This window comes from Ostrea edulis, chromosome 2 (genome assembly GCF_947568905.1).
Source record: "Ostrea edulis chromosome 2, xbOstEdul1.1, whole genome shotgun sequence".
NCBI lineage: Eukaryota > Metazoa > Mollusca > Bivalvia > Ostreida > Ostreidae > Ostrea > Ostrea edulis.
Genome location: NC_079165.1, coordinates 71,304,913 through 71,317,972, shown reverse-complemented (window position 1 = coordinate 71,317,972; position 13,060 = coordinate 71,304,913). Strand labels below are relative to the sequence as shown.

General features: G+C 33.2%; 1 protein-coding gene across 2 annotated transcripts in view; it reads right to left on the bottom strand.

The window, feature by feature from the left end:
- Window positions 1-2,483: 2,483 nt before the first annotated feature.
- Window positions 2,484-13,060, bottom strand: part of LOC125679253 (calcium-binding mitochondrial carrier protein SCaMC-2-like) — a 36,308-nt gene continuing 25,731 nt past the window's right edge. For both annotated transcript variants that reach the window (XM_048918334.2, XM_048918335.2), the window contains exons 8-10: window positions 12,074-12,241; window positions 9,566-9,710; window positions 2,484-5,184 (exon numbers count right to left, since the gene is read on the bottom strand). In XM_048918334.2, coding sequence (XP_048774291.1) covers window positions 5,021-5,184; window positions 9,566-9,710; window positions 12,074-12,241 — 477 coding nt within the window. In that variant the 3' untranslated portion in view covers window positions 2,484-5,020. The remainder of the gene's footprint in view (window positions 5,185-9,565; window positions 9,711-12,073; window positions 12,242-13,060) is intronic.

Here is a 13,060-nt window from a genome sequence, read left to right as displayed (position 1 = left end):
TCAACTTCCTTGAAACATTTCGTTCTTCTATATTGTTCTGCTTCAGTTTCTTGACCTTGAACTGTTCAATAATTAAGTTGCTTAGTAAGCCATTGTTGATTATTGTCAATTTCTCATTTAAAAATACTTACAAGTATAGTTTAAAAAGAAGATACATGTACAAGGTTTGAAATTGCACATGGAATTAAAAAAAGAAAACAAGAGTACTGGAAATTGTACATAATACACCCATTACAAGCTTATGTAGGTTGTTTTTCTTAAGTGACGAGTTGTAGATATTTACTGAAGGTAGTATCAGCCATCATGAAGCTGCAACATACAAATACATGGCATGAATATAAAAGGTCCTAGCTTATTATAAATAGAGTGATAGGAGGTAAATAGACAAACTAAGAGCACTCCATGTGAAATATTTCTCCCCAAATTGACCAAATTCAACAGCCCATAACTTTTTTCAAATATAAATTTTTTTTTAGGAGATTATTGGGAATCAAACTCCTAACAATTAATATGCACATCTTAAGTTGTTTACAAAGGCCTTAGCTTGAAAAGTGGAAGAGGAGTATATCCCCTCCCCCAAGAACACAAAAATTGAAGAAAATCAAAATCTTTGTACATCTTTAATACCTATTAAGCAAACATTCTGTAAGATAAGAATGTCCTTGGGAGGAGTTAGACAAATCATGTACACTCCATACAACGTTAAATAATTAAAGGGGCAAAACTCTTGATATTGAAAGGGATGAGGAGTGACCCACAGAAGCTAATTATAGCAAGTTTCAGCTGGATTTTTTAACAGAGAACTGAAAATAAAAACAGAAAACCCAAACAGATATAAAGACTTTGCTGTACCACAGTACATCCCATTTAAGGACAGGCAAATGAAAAGAATGCATTTTGCTTTGTCCTTAAAATGATGAACTGCAACAGTACCCTTCTACCCATGGGCAAAAGCTAGCTAGCAATTCTTGAACATGTGCTCAATTAACATTTAGTCGACTAGATCTGATGGGAGATTTTGATTTCATTATGTAGGATACATTTCAAGAATCGAAGTCAAATAAAGATTTAGATTTCATTCTTGGTGAAATAATTACCAGCGAGAAAGAAATCCCCAAAAATTGGATATTTTGATTTGTATTTAGAAAGGGTTGGGTGAACAGAATTCTTCTGCTGCAAGTAATTATTATATTAATCCTCAGAGAAGCAACTTATGTCAGCGACATCATACAGGGTAAACATCCATTTGGATTTTTAGGTCACCTGAGTAAACTATTGCAATTGGTGAATGTCTTCCGTCATGCGTTAACAATTGAACATTTTTAACTTCTTCTTAATAACTACCAGTCCAATTCTTTTCAAATTTGGTATGAAGTATCATTGGGACAAGGGGGACATAAATTGTAAATTTCAGGACTCCAGCACCCCTGGGGCCCTAGGGGCGGGACAAAAACTGCCCAAAATTGACCAATTTTCAAAAATCTTCTTCTCAAGAACCACACACATGTAAGAAAAACTAAATATATAGTGATGTAGAGCAGGAAGGCCTCTACCAAAATTGTAAATTTCATGATTCTCGGGGTAGGGGTTCTGACCCCAGGGCGGGACCAAACTTGTTATATAGTGTTTATGTGTAAAACACTTAAATAACATCTTCTTTAGTGCTATTGATACTAAATTGAAAGTAAATAGATATTTAGGAAGTATATAGATAGAGCAGGTAGCCCTTTATCAAAATTGTAAATTTGATGATCCCAGAGGTAGGGGTTTTTGTATCGGGGTGGGGCCAAAATGGTCATTATTAAATGAGTGAACAATAGACATTTTTAACTTTTTCTTGATAACTATCATTCCAATTCTTTTCAAATTTGATATGAAACATATTTGGAACAAAGGGAACATAAATTGTAAATTTCAGGATTCCTGCACCCATGGGGCCATAGGGGCAGGGCAAAAACTGCTCCAAAATGACGAATTTTCAAAAATCTTCTCAAGAACCACACACATCTAAGAAAAACTAAATATATAGTGATGTAGAGCAGGACGGCCTCAACCAAAATTGTAAATTTCATGATCCCAGGGGTAGGGGTTCTGACCCCAGGGAGGGGCCAAACTTGTTATATAGTGTTCATGTGTAAAACGCTTAAATAACGTCTTCTTTAGTGCTATTGATACTAAATTGAAACTAAATGGATAGAGCATGTAATCTTTTACCGAATTTGTAAATTTGATTTTCCCCTGGTGAGTAAGGGTTTTGACCCCAGGGTGGGGCCAAACTTAGTATATAGTGTTTATGTGTTAGTTTGCTGATATTGTATAAAATCTAAATGCATACTTGGGAATAGCAGAAAAGAATGTACAAAAAATAGTGAATTTCACAACCCAGGGTTATGACTTTAGGATGAGTCCAAATTAGTCATATATTTTGAAAGGGGGGGGGGGGTAACTCTTGCCTAATCATTAACAATTTTCAACAACAAAGATGAAGTTTTTATAATTTTATTACTAAATATCAAATATTATTCAGAATCTGTGACAGGACAGAAATCTTTATTATGAAAGCAGTTTATTCTTCAGAAGAGCCTTATACTTCCAGGCTTCTGTTTCATAATAACAAAACACTTAATGTCTACACTGCAACTAAATAAAAAAATAACAGTGTGAAAAAATAAAAATCAACAATTTTCATGGAATGCAGCATAATCCAATTCCAGGTTAAACAGAAACATAGCATTGCAAAAAAGTATTTAAAAAAAGATCATAAACAATACAGTACTTGATAGCTGCAAATAACCTTTTCTTTTCTATACAGCCTATACATGCATAGATTTCTATGGATTGTGAAAGCTCTATCTATTATGAATATATCAAAATACAAATAAGTAGGGACATTATCATGAATTAATTATTGTACTACATATACATTCAAGTATATTCCCTATTTAAAGCTGTAATCTCTTGCTGCAACATTTTTACATACCATGGTGGACCCAAAACCATGGAATGGGAAAGTGTGTCACCAGATACCATGATAATACACACGGATTTAGACCACAGAAAAGTTACGAGAAATTAAATTTACTTTGAAATTGGAAGTCTAGGTTTAAAATTCATTGGTGTATCCATGTTCTACATTATTAAATAATTTACAAACTAGTTCGTAATTTAAATAACTAGAAAATTTGAATACTGTGCACATAAACCGCAACAGCCACACACCAACTTTGTTTCAGGACTTTGGGGATTAAATGATCAGAATGTGTTACCATTTCAAGAAGTATAAAAGTAAGAAAAGTGATAATGCAAATGTCACAAAGTATATCAAAGAAAACATTTAGAAACCACGATACATGCATCTATGATACTGGAAAATACCCACAGAATTCTACGGCATATTATCTATTATGCTGGAATGGTAAGTTTTTATGTCATGAAAGTTGTGTAAGAAATAGAAAAATTAATTAGAAGCAATAGAATTAGATAACAATTTCTAATGGTTTTACTATCAAGATATATGCATATACTTTAATAATATTCATGGATTACTGATATCACAGTTGCTTGATATAGTGCAAAAATGATTTTCAACATGTCACTACATTGGATTCTCATAATTATGCACCTTTTTAACAGAAATGATAATAATCAGTACGATAAGAAAAGAGTGGTGTGACGAAAACACAGAAAAGTCTTGCTTCAATTAATAGTGACAAATGTGTCGTGATACAGAATGGTTTTTTCCCCACACACATTATTTTCTAATGAACTGTTCTACCTAGATACACGTAATCTACATGTAAGTTCGGTTTTTAAAAAATATCATGTCTTTTATAGTGGCAGCGACTTAGTACATCATTTCAACAATGAATGTGCATGTATTGCTGAGACAGAAATGATGGCAATCATTGTAAACTGTTTCATCTACAATTTCTATACATACATGTATATATTGTTCTTCGTACACCAAAGTGAAGATAAAACACACACCCTTACTTTCAATTAAATGCACAAGTAGAGTGCACTACCAAACTAAATCTGCAGGCAATATCTTAATTATTTTCCTGTGATTTTTTCTTGTTGTCATTTTACATATTGCTGATTCAGAAACATATCTTTTTCTTTTATTGTATATTCTTTCTGAATCAAAACGTGCTGCTGACAACATAAAATATAAACAGTAATTCCATGCACACTGCATTTAAAAGAAGCGGTCTTAATGAGAAAATAACTAACCCTGTCCATTAAAATACATTCATATACATAATACAGGCTGATGTCATTTTACTTGAGGATTATCACACTTGTAAATCACATCCAAATCAGCCTGACGAAGCTATATCCAAGAGAGACAATAATTGTGTGAACTTTTGTAAAGCAGGGTTGTTGTCACGAACTGACACTAGAGTTTGCTGAATACAGAGCTCTGTAATACGATAAACCAGCATGCAATGCCGAGAAGACGCAAGATTTACATGTAAAATGAATATTATTACATCTTATGGCAATACTCTACACAACAATACTTCATAGCTTATATTTACAGAATAAATGTTTAGATGTGTTTGTGTTACGGGGATATATATATATACACACACACACACAATGAGAGCATAAGACAATCTGTAAAACCGACCAAAGCTGGTAATACAGAAATTAAGGTTTACATATCCCCCATCAAACGACCTAGGCATTTACTCTTGTAGTGTGTGGGTTTTCATGTCAAGTTGAAAAGTTGGTTTTCTTAATGTGAAATAAATTACACTAGGTTATTACTGACAAAAATACATTGCTTAAGGTAAATATATCATACATGTAATTGGCAGGAAAACACTTGTTTCTTTCTACATATATATGAACAGTTCTTTTTAAAAATATTACAGAATTTACATACAGATACTCACAAATTTCAACTACAGAATTTACATCACAACATCAAAATTGCAAAAAGAATACATACCAGCATTTATAATGTAATACATGAAGTATCAATGAGAATTTTTTTTACTATTTATCCCTAACTTCAATTTAGCAACCATTGTCGAGATTTTTCATACACCACATAACTAATTCCAACAGCTGGAATTACTTTCATGAAATTTGGAACTATGCCTCGATACAGTCCTGTAAGTCCATCTTGTTTTATAATTTTCTTGAACAGACCCAGCATTGAATCAGCTTTTGCACCTGAAACAAACAAAATCCAATATATACAAGAACAGATAAACAAACAAATCCAATATATACAAGAACAGATGCAAACTACATGTAATCCAATACACACAAGAAAAGATAATCAGATGGGGAAAATCCTGCAGTCAGAAGGTAAAAAATATCCGGTGTCTGGACTGCATTCCTACATGGACTACTATAACTTGAATTACAGTATCTCTCACAATCATTGCTTTCATTCTTCAAGGTCATACGGTCAAGCTTCACGAAATAATAAGGTCTTGCCATAAAGAGCCTACATATGAAATAGGTCAAGGATTTTATTTTAAAAGTAGGCCAAACTCTAAGGTCAAAAAATTAAACACCATTGTGTACAAGGTCTTGCCATAAAAAAAATCTACATACAAAATATAAAAGGCCCACCTAAAATGGTTTCGAATGTATTTAATAGGTTGTTTCCTTAAAAGTCGGTCAAGCTCCGAGTTCAAGATCAAAGATCATGATATGAAATGAAAGGTCATGCTATAAGAAATACATATACAAGATATGAAAGATCTACCTTAAATAGTTCACAACATATTGTATGGGTCAGATTTTTATTCAAAGTAGGTCAAACTTCCAGGTTAAAGTCACAAGATCACACACCATTGCATCATATGAAAGGTCTTTCCGTAAAAAAGGTATATACAAAATATGAAAGCCCTAGCTAAAATAGTGCAGGAGATATTTTAAAAGAATTTTATCATATATCAGCATTTTTAAAAAAAAGATTTTCCCTAAATACTCCCATTTAAAAGTTTGATCCCCTATTGTGACCCCACCCTACCCCTGGGGGCCATGAATTGAACAAACTTATATTTGTACAATGTCAGGAAGTTTTCATGTAAAATCTGAACTTTTCTAGCCCAGCGGTTCTTGAGAAGAGTTTTAAAGACTTTCCCTTTATATTTGCATTTAAAACTTTGATTCCCTAATGCATCCTACCCCCAGGGGATTTAATTTGAACAAACTTGAACCTGCACAATGTCAGGAAGTTTTCATGTAAACTTGATCTCTTCTGGCTCGGTGGTTCTTTAAAGATTTTCACCATATAATTATATGTAAAACTTTGATCCCCTTTTGTGGACCCATCCTACCCCTGGGGGCCATACTTTAAACAAACTTGTAATTGCACTATGACAAGATGCTTTCATGTAAATTTGAACTTCACTGGCCCAGTGGTTCTTGAGAAAAAGATGTTTAAAGACTTTCCCTATATATTTGCATGTAAAACTTTGATCTCCTATTGTGGCCCCACCCTACCCCCAGGGACCATGATTTGAACAAACTTGAATCTGCACTATGTCAGAAAGCTTTCATGTAAATTTGAAGTCTTCTTGCCCAGTGGCTCTTAAGAAGATTTTTAGATGATCCCACCCTTTTTTTGTGATTATTTCCCCTTTCAAGAGAGCATGGCCCTTCATTTGAACAAACATGAATCATGGTTCTGAAGAAGAGGATGAAAATGTGAAAAGTTTACAGACAGACAGATGGACAATGGGTGATAAGAATAGCTCACTTGAGCTTTCAGCTCAGGCAAGCTAAAAACATTATGGCCAAGGTTCAAGTTTTTAACAAGAAGTATTAAGATATTTCGGTTTTGGTGAATACATTATTGAATGGGTGAAGATTCTTAATACAAATTTTAGGGCTGCAGTGTTACAGAGTGGGTTTTTATCTACTCAATTCAATATTGAGAGGGGCTGTAGACAAGGCGACCCTGTTGCACCTTATTTGTTCCTACTTTGTGCAGAAATTCTTGCAATTTTAATTAAACAAAATAAGGATATAAAAGGTATTGTGATATGTGATAAGGAACACAAAATAAGTCAATATGCAGATGATACATCACTTGCTCTTGATGGGACACCTAAGTCACTTTTTACAGCATTAGATACCTTAGATTTTTTCTCTAAACTTTCTGGTTTAAAGGTAAACAACTCAAAAACTAAAATTGTTTGGATCGGATCTAAAAAGTTTTCAAATCAGGTCTTTCATCACACTAGATGGAAACTTGACTGGGGTTCAACAACTTTCAATTTATTAGGTATTAACTTTTCAGTAGACTTACAACAAATTACAGATTTAAACTACAACATACAGATTCCTAAAATAAAGAGCATGCTACAACATTGGAAAAGGCGAGTTCTAACACCAATTGGTCGGGTTACAGTGGTTAAAACATTAATTATTCCGAAAATAAACCATTTATTTCTATCACTACCAACACCGAAAAAGGAGATAATTAATTCATTGAGTAAAGATATTTTTGAATTTATTTGGAATGGAAAATGTGACGAAGTAAAACGTTCTATTGTAACTCAAGACCACCATCATGGAGGTCTAAAAATGGTGGACATCAACAATTTTATCATGTCTTTAAAATGTTCATGGTTGAAAAGGTTATTGATGGGAAATAAATCTTGGGTAGATATTTTTGAAGCAATTAATGGTCATGATTTTGTTCACAAATTACTTGATTTTGGAGATGCATTTATCTCTGAATGTGTTATTCCAGAAAATAATGTTTTTTGGCAAGATGTTTTTAATTCTATGCTCCATGTAATAAAATCCTTTGACAAAAATTTCTACAAGGAATCCTATCCCAGCATTCCTGTGTGGTATAATTCAAATATTAGAGTGGGTATGAAAACACTGTTTATCAAAAGCTGGTATAAAAAAGGTGTAAAACTCATAGACGATTTCCTAGATGACAAAGGGAATCTTTTATCACATAACCTTTTTCAACATAAATTTGATATCCAAGTTTGTATATTACAATATAACAGTGTATTGAGTGCAATATCAACTCATATGAAATTGTTTGAAAACAAAGGTTTATTCAATAGATCTTTTACACCTTATATTCCAATATATTATAAACCTTTGATTTTGCAAACTAAATGTACTAAATCTGTTTACAAACAGTTAAATGTAAACCATGATATACCTACTTCTGTTTCAAAGTGGAATTTAGACCTGGTAGCTTATGGAATAGAAATATGTGTTAAGGATGCTTTTACTGTATGTTTTAAGACTACCAAGAACTCTACTATCCAATGGTTACAATATAGATTACTTCATAGAATTCTGCCTGTCAATTATTATCTTAAAAAAATCAATGTTGTGTCTTTTGATTGTTGTACCTTTTGTAATGATGAAGTTGAGACAATTCAACATGTTTTCATTGGCTGTGAAAAAGTATCTATATTATGGAGCAATCTGAGCATGCACATTTATAAAACAACTTCCAAAAGAATAGGTTTTAATGTACTTAATATTTTATTAGGTGAACTCCCATTGTCGAAAAGCAACAGAATTGTAAACTTCCTTATCCTTTATACAAAACAATATATTTTTTCTTGTTTGAAAAAAACCAAATTGCCAAGATTCTTGGAACTATTGTTTTATCTATACAACAAATACAAGGTTGAAAAATGTATTGCGTATCAGAATTTAGAAATACAAAAATTTGAAAATACCTGATGTATGAGTGTGAGTATGAAAGTGTGTGAAAGTGGTTAGAAAAAAATGGCAAATGTTCTTCTGTCTTATGTCAATGTTTGTGAAATAAAAAAAATAAAAAAATTAAAAAAAAAAAAATCAATAGTTCTGGAACGAAAAGAAATGTCTTGTAATGAGGCATCTTTATTTGAAATATCAAAACCCTATTACTCTTGGTTCAAAAGATATAGCTAAAGTTAAAAGTTTTTGAAAAGTAGGTTTAAGTTCAAGGCAGTTGTAATTAGGTCAAAAACCTTGGTACCTAAACAAAGCTCTCTTCATAGGGCATCTATATGTAAAATATCAAAGCTCTATCCTCACTGGTTCAAAAGATAAGGACCACATTAAAGTTTTTTATAAGAAGGTCAACGTTCAAGGCCAAGATCATTAGTTAAATGTCTTGGTACCAAAAACAAATGTCTCTTGATGAAAAATCTATACATAAAATATCAAACCCCAATCCCCTTGGTTCAAAAGATATAGTTTAAAGTTTTGGAAAATTCAGCCCAGATAAAAAAAAAATTCCTAAAAGTGTGATGCCAACAATGGGGTCAAGACAATAGCTCTCAAGACAGGTACCCAAGAGAGCTAAAAATGAGGTCAAACTCCAAGGTCATAAGGTAAACTTCTTATATCAAAAGAAATGTCTTGTCTCAAGGAATACACATATGTACATGTAATAAGAAACCCAGTGTTAACCATTTAAAGGTTATGGCCAAGGTTAAAGTTTTTGAAGACAAACACTAACAGACAGACCAACAACTATATGACCCTAAATCTCCAATTACTGTTGCATAATGACACTGGGAAAATATGGGGAAAGGGTAGATTAAAAGCATAAAAATACTCCTACCTTGAGCTTGCAGTTTTGTCCTCACAAGGGCCAGGGGATAGCTGGCAAGTTGACCAGCCGTGCAGCTGATGGTTCCACATCCCAATAAAACAAATATTCCAGGATCTGTGTTTTCATATTTTTTCATGTATAATTTTTTCAATGTCTGGAAAAAACACAAGTTTCTCAAATTAACATATTGATATTATTGCATCACAATATCACTGCAAATTACATTGGTACTCTGAAATTATTCCTACTACAATGCCATATATTTCGAGTCTTCTTCCATCACTATCCACAATTCCTTCCAGCATAGATTAGAATTTAATTCATACAAATATTTCACTGTTATAATTTGTGTTAAGTTATGTACTTTTCACCTGTCTGACAAAACAAATGGACAACAAGTATATAACTTGTCTTGGTAATGAACAATAGGTTTTTAAGGTCAAATCCAATAGGGATCTGAAATAATTTATCAGTATTTAAGGCAGTGGGAAGCTGAGTCTTAGTGATGTAATTATAGCAATATAAAATCCTATGATTAAACTTTAAATCATCCACGTAAAGGTGTAGTACTGTAACTCCTTCAGTAGAAGATACACTGGGTAATTGAGGTAAACATGGTACTAGGAACTCGTGGTTTGATGAAGTGCTGGTCATGGAGGTGTAATAACAAATGAACCATAAATAGTAAATAACTTTTTGCACCCTTTGAAGATATCTGAAGACGGTGTTGTTGGATCACTGCTTCCGCTGGAAAATGATGCTGACAAATCCTGCTACCTTATGAGCACCTCACAACTTATATTTACAAGGGCAGTCAATCAGTGAGTTTTTTATAAAACACACTGCACGCACTGTGTCCAAACCAAAGAAATGAAATCGAGAGGGAAAATATGGTATGTGAAGATGAAAATGGTTATATGGTATGAACATTGGCAAAATCATACTATGGCAACATTATATATAAACTATCCCGAGTATTTAATGCCATGATTACTGGAAACTATCTAAACAACACAGATTTCAACTAAAACCTACTTTGACCTTCAATCGTCTTAAATATTTCATGGTATACTATACGAACTGCACTGATGAAATACAGGATAACAATAATACACCAGTTTCGAGATTAGAGCTCTCCTGTGTAGGAGGTGCATTTTAGTGGAACCAGGGATCGAAATTAACTTTTTTCACTACTAACAAATTTTAACTAGTGGATTATTTTCCAACTAGCGAAATTGAGCTTTTACTAGCATTTTTCAATCGATTGCTGTTTACAGGAATTTAAGAAAACAAGCATGTCTCTTTACCAAAATATAGGGAAAATCTTCTTTAAAGTGCATTAATAAAAATAAGATTGAGAATTCTTTCATTTAAAATTTAATGAATTATCAGCCAACATACATGGGTGCATGGTGTGGGTCATAGAGTACACTTGTGCAGTGTACTCGCTGTCCAGAGATCTACTACCTATTTACAACATCATGTGGATTGAAATCTTGAAGACTGTTTGCGCCAATTCAAACTATATGTTCAAAACTTTTGGAAATTTCATCAAAAAAATTCTAGTTGGAAAAAAACCCGTGACCTCGAAGTGTTTGACTATAGAGTACAGAAGGACACCGCGTGAAACGGTGATACTAACACTGTCATGTGTTGTTTCATGTAAACACGGACAAGATCAACATGCTTGCTATTTAAATCAGACCTCACTGAGACACCCGAAGTGTGCTTCAAGTAGGCCATCTTCGACATCACTGACTGAGATGACCTTGGCCTTAGTTATTTATTCGATCCACGTTTACTTTTTCCAATACTTGTATATTCATTCTGTAAAGCGTTTCTATGCACAAGACAAAATTATTGTAAACGCCAAAGTACAGCCAATAAACCGAGGAAATCCAGAAAAAAGATCTTTTTTTTTTCACTCGCAAAAAGTTGCCATCACTTGTGATTTTTACTCGCAATTTCAATTTTTAACTCGCATTTAGCGAGTATTTCCCCGTAATTTCGTTTCCTGTGGAACTTTGAGTGCTTACATGTAAGTGGGACAGAGTGGACCAACAGCTAGTGAGAAAGATGATAAATGTATTGAAACCAAATTCTTTTTAAATATTTAATGTTGGAAATATAAAATACTGTCAAAAGAAATGTTTTACTACAGTGGAAACATAAATACAATGTCATATTTGCAAGTAATATCCTAGATATGATAGGTAGGAGCAACAAAATAATGTGATATAATAAGAATTTCAAGTATTTAATTACTCCTTGAATACTTAACATTTACTTAGTTTGTGTATCAGTTGAAATCGGGTGATAAAACTACATATCATAATAAACTTACTGAACACATTCCTTTATGCAGTAATGGATATTTGTCCCACTCCCCTGTGTAAACAAGTTGTTTTGTACCTTACTATGTACGAGAGTTCACCTAAGGGAAATAACACGGACATATCTCGAAACCGGCACATTTTCAATCTTATTGTAGGTCATTTAAACATTTTAGATTCTCACCTCATAAACAGCTAGATCAATTCCAGCATACGGAATAATCCCCAGTAAGTTGGGTATATATCCTCTGTAAAACACTGCAGCACCTTCTTTTTGATGAATTTTCATTGCACAGTCTAAAATTCCTTTATATTGTCCAGTCTTTCTAATGGCCAGTCTGGTTTTCAACACCTATAAAATTGATTTGAGAATGTAATATCAAGAGGTCCATGGGACACAACACCCATCCGAGTCAACCTGGTCCCGTTGTTCTTCAGAAAAGATTTTTTTATCTCTTTATTCCCACAAAAAATGTTGAATCCAAATGATGACCCCTTTTTTGCCAAATGGCATCATGACTTAACCCAACATGAATCCACACAACATAGGGTCAGTATATATCCCCTTTTAAAACTGATCCGCCATTGTGGACCCATCCTACATCCATGGGTCATGATTTTAACAATTTTGAATCCAGATTCTTTAGGAATGTTTTCATTTAAGTTTTGTCTTTTCTGGCCTAGTGGTTTTTAAAAGATGCTACCATAATTTCAATATTTCTTGATTATATCCCCTTTGAAAAGGGTGTGACCCTTCCTTTGAAAACAGTTGAATCCCCTTTATTCAAGGGTGCTTAGAGGCTAGTTTGAAGTAAAAAATGTATAAAGTATAGAGATGGTCGGATGGACACACAGACATGCCAGACAACAGGTATTCATAAAAGTTCACGAGAGTTTATAGCTCAATTGAGCTAATGAGTAATCTTGAGGATGCTTGCTAATATATGCCCTGCTTTTCTTGAGAAGATTTTAAAAGATTTTTTTCCAATATATCCCTATTTAAAACATTGATCTCCCCTACTGTGATATGACCTACCCCTAGGGGCCATGATTTGAACAATTTTGAATCTACACCCTTTAAGGAAGTTTGTCTTATCTGGTCAAAGAGGTTTTAAGATTTTTAATAGATGACACCATATTTTCATTACTTCTTAATTATCTCCCCTTTTAA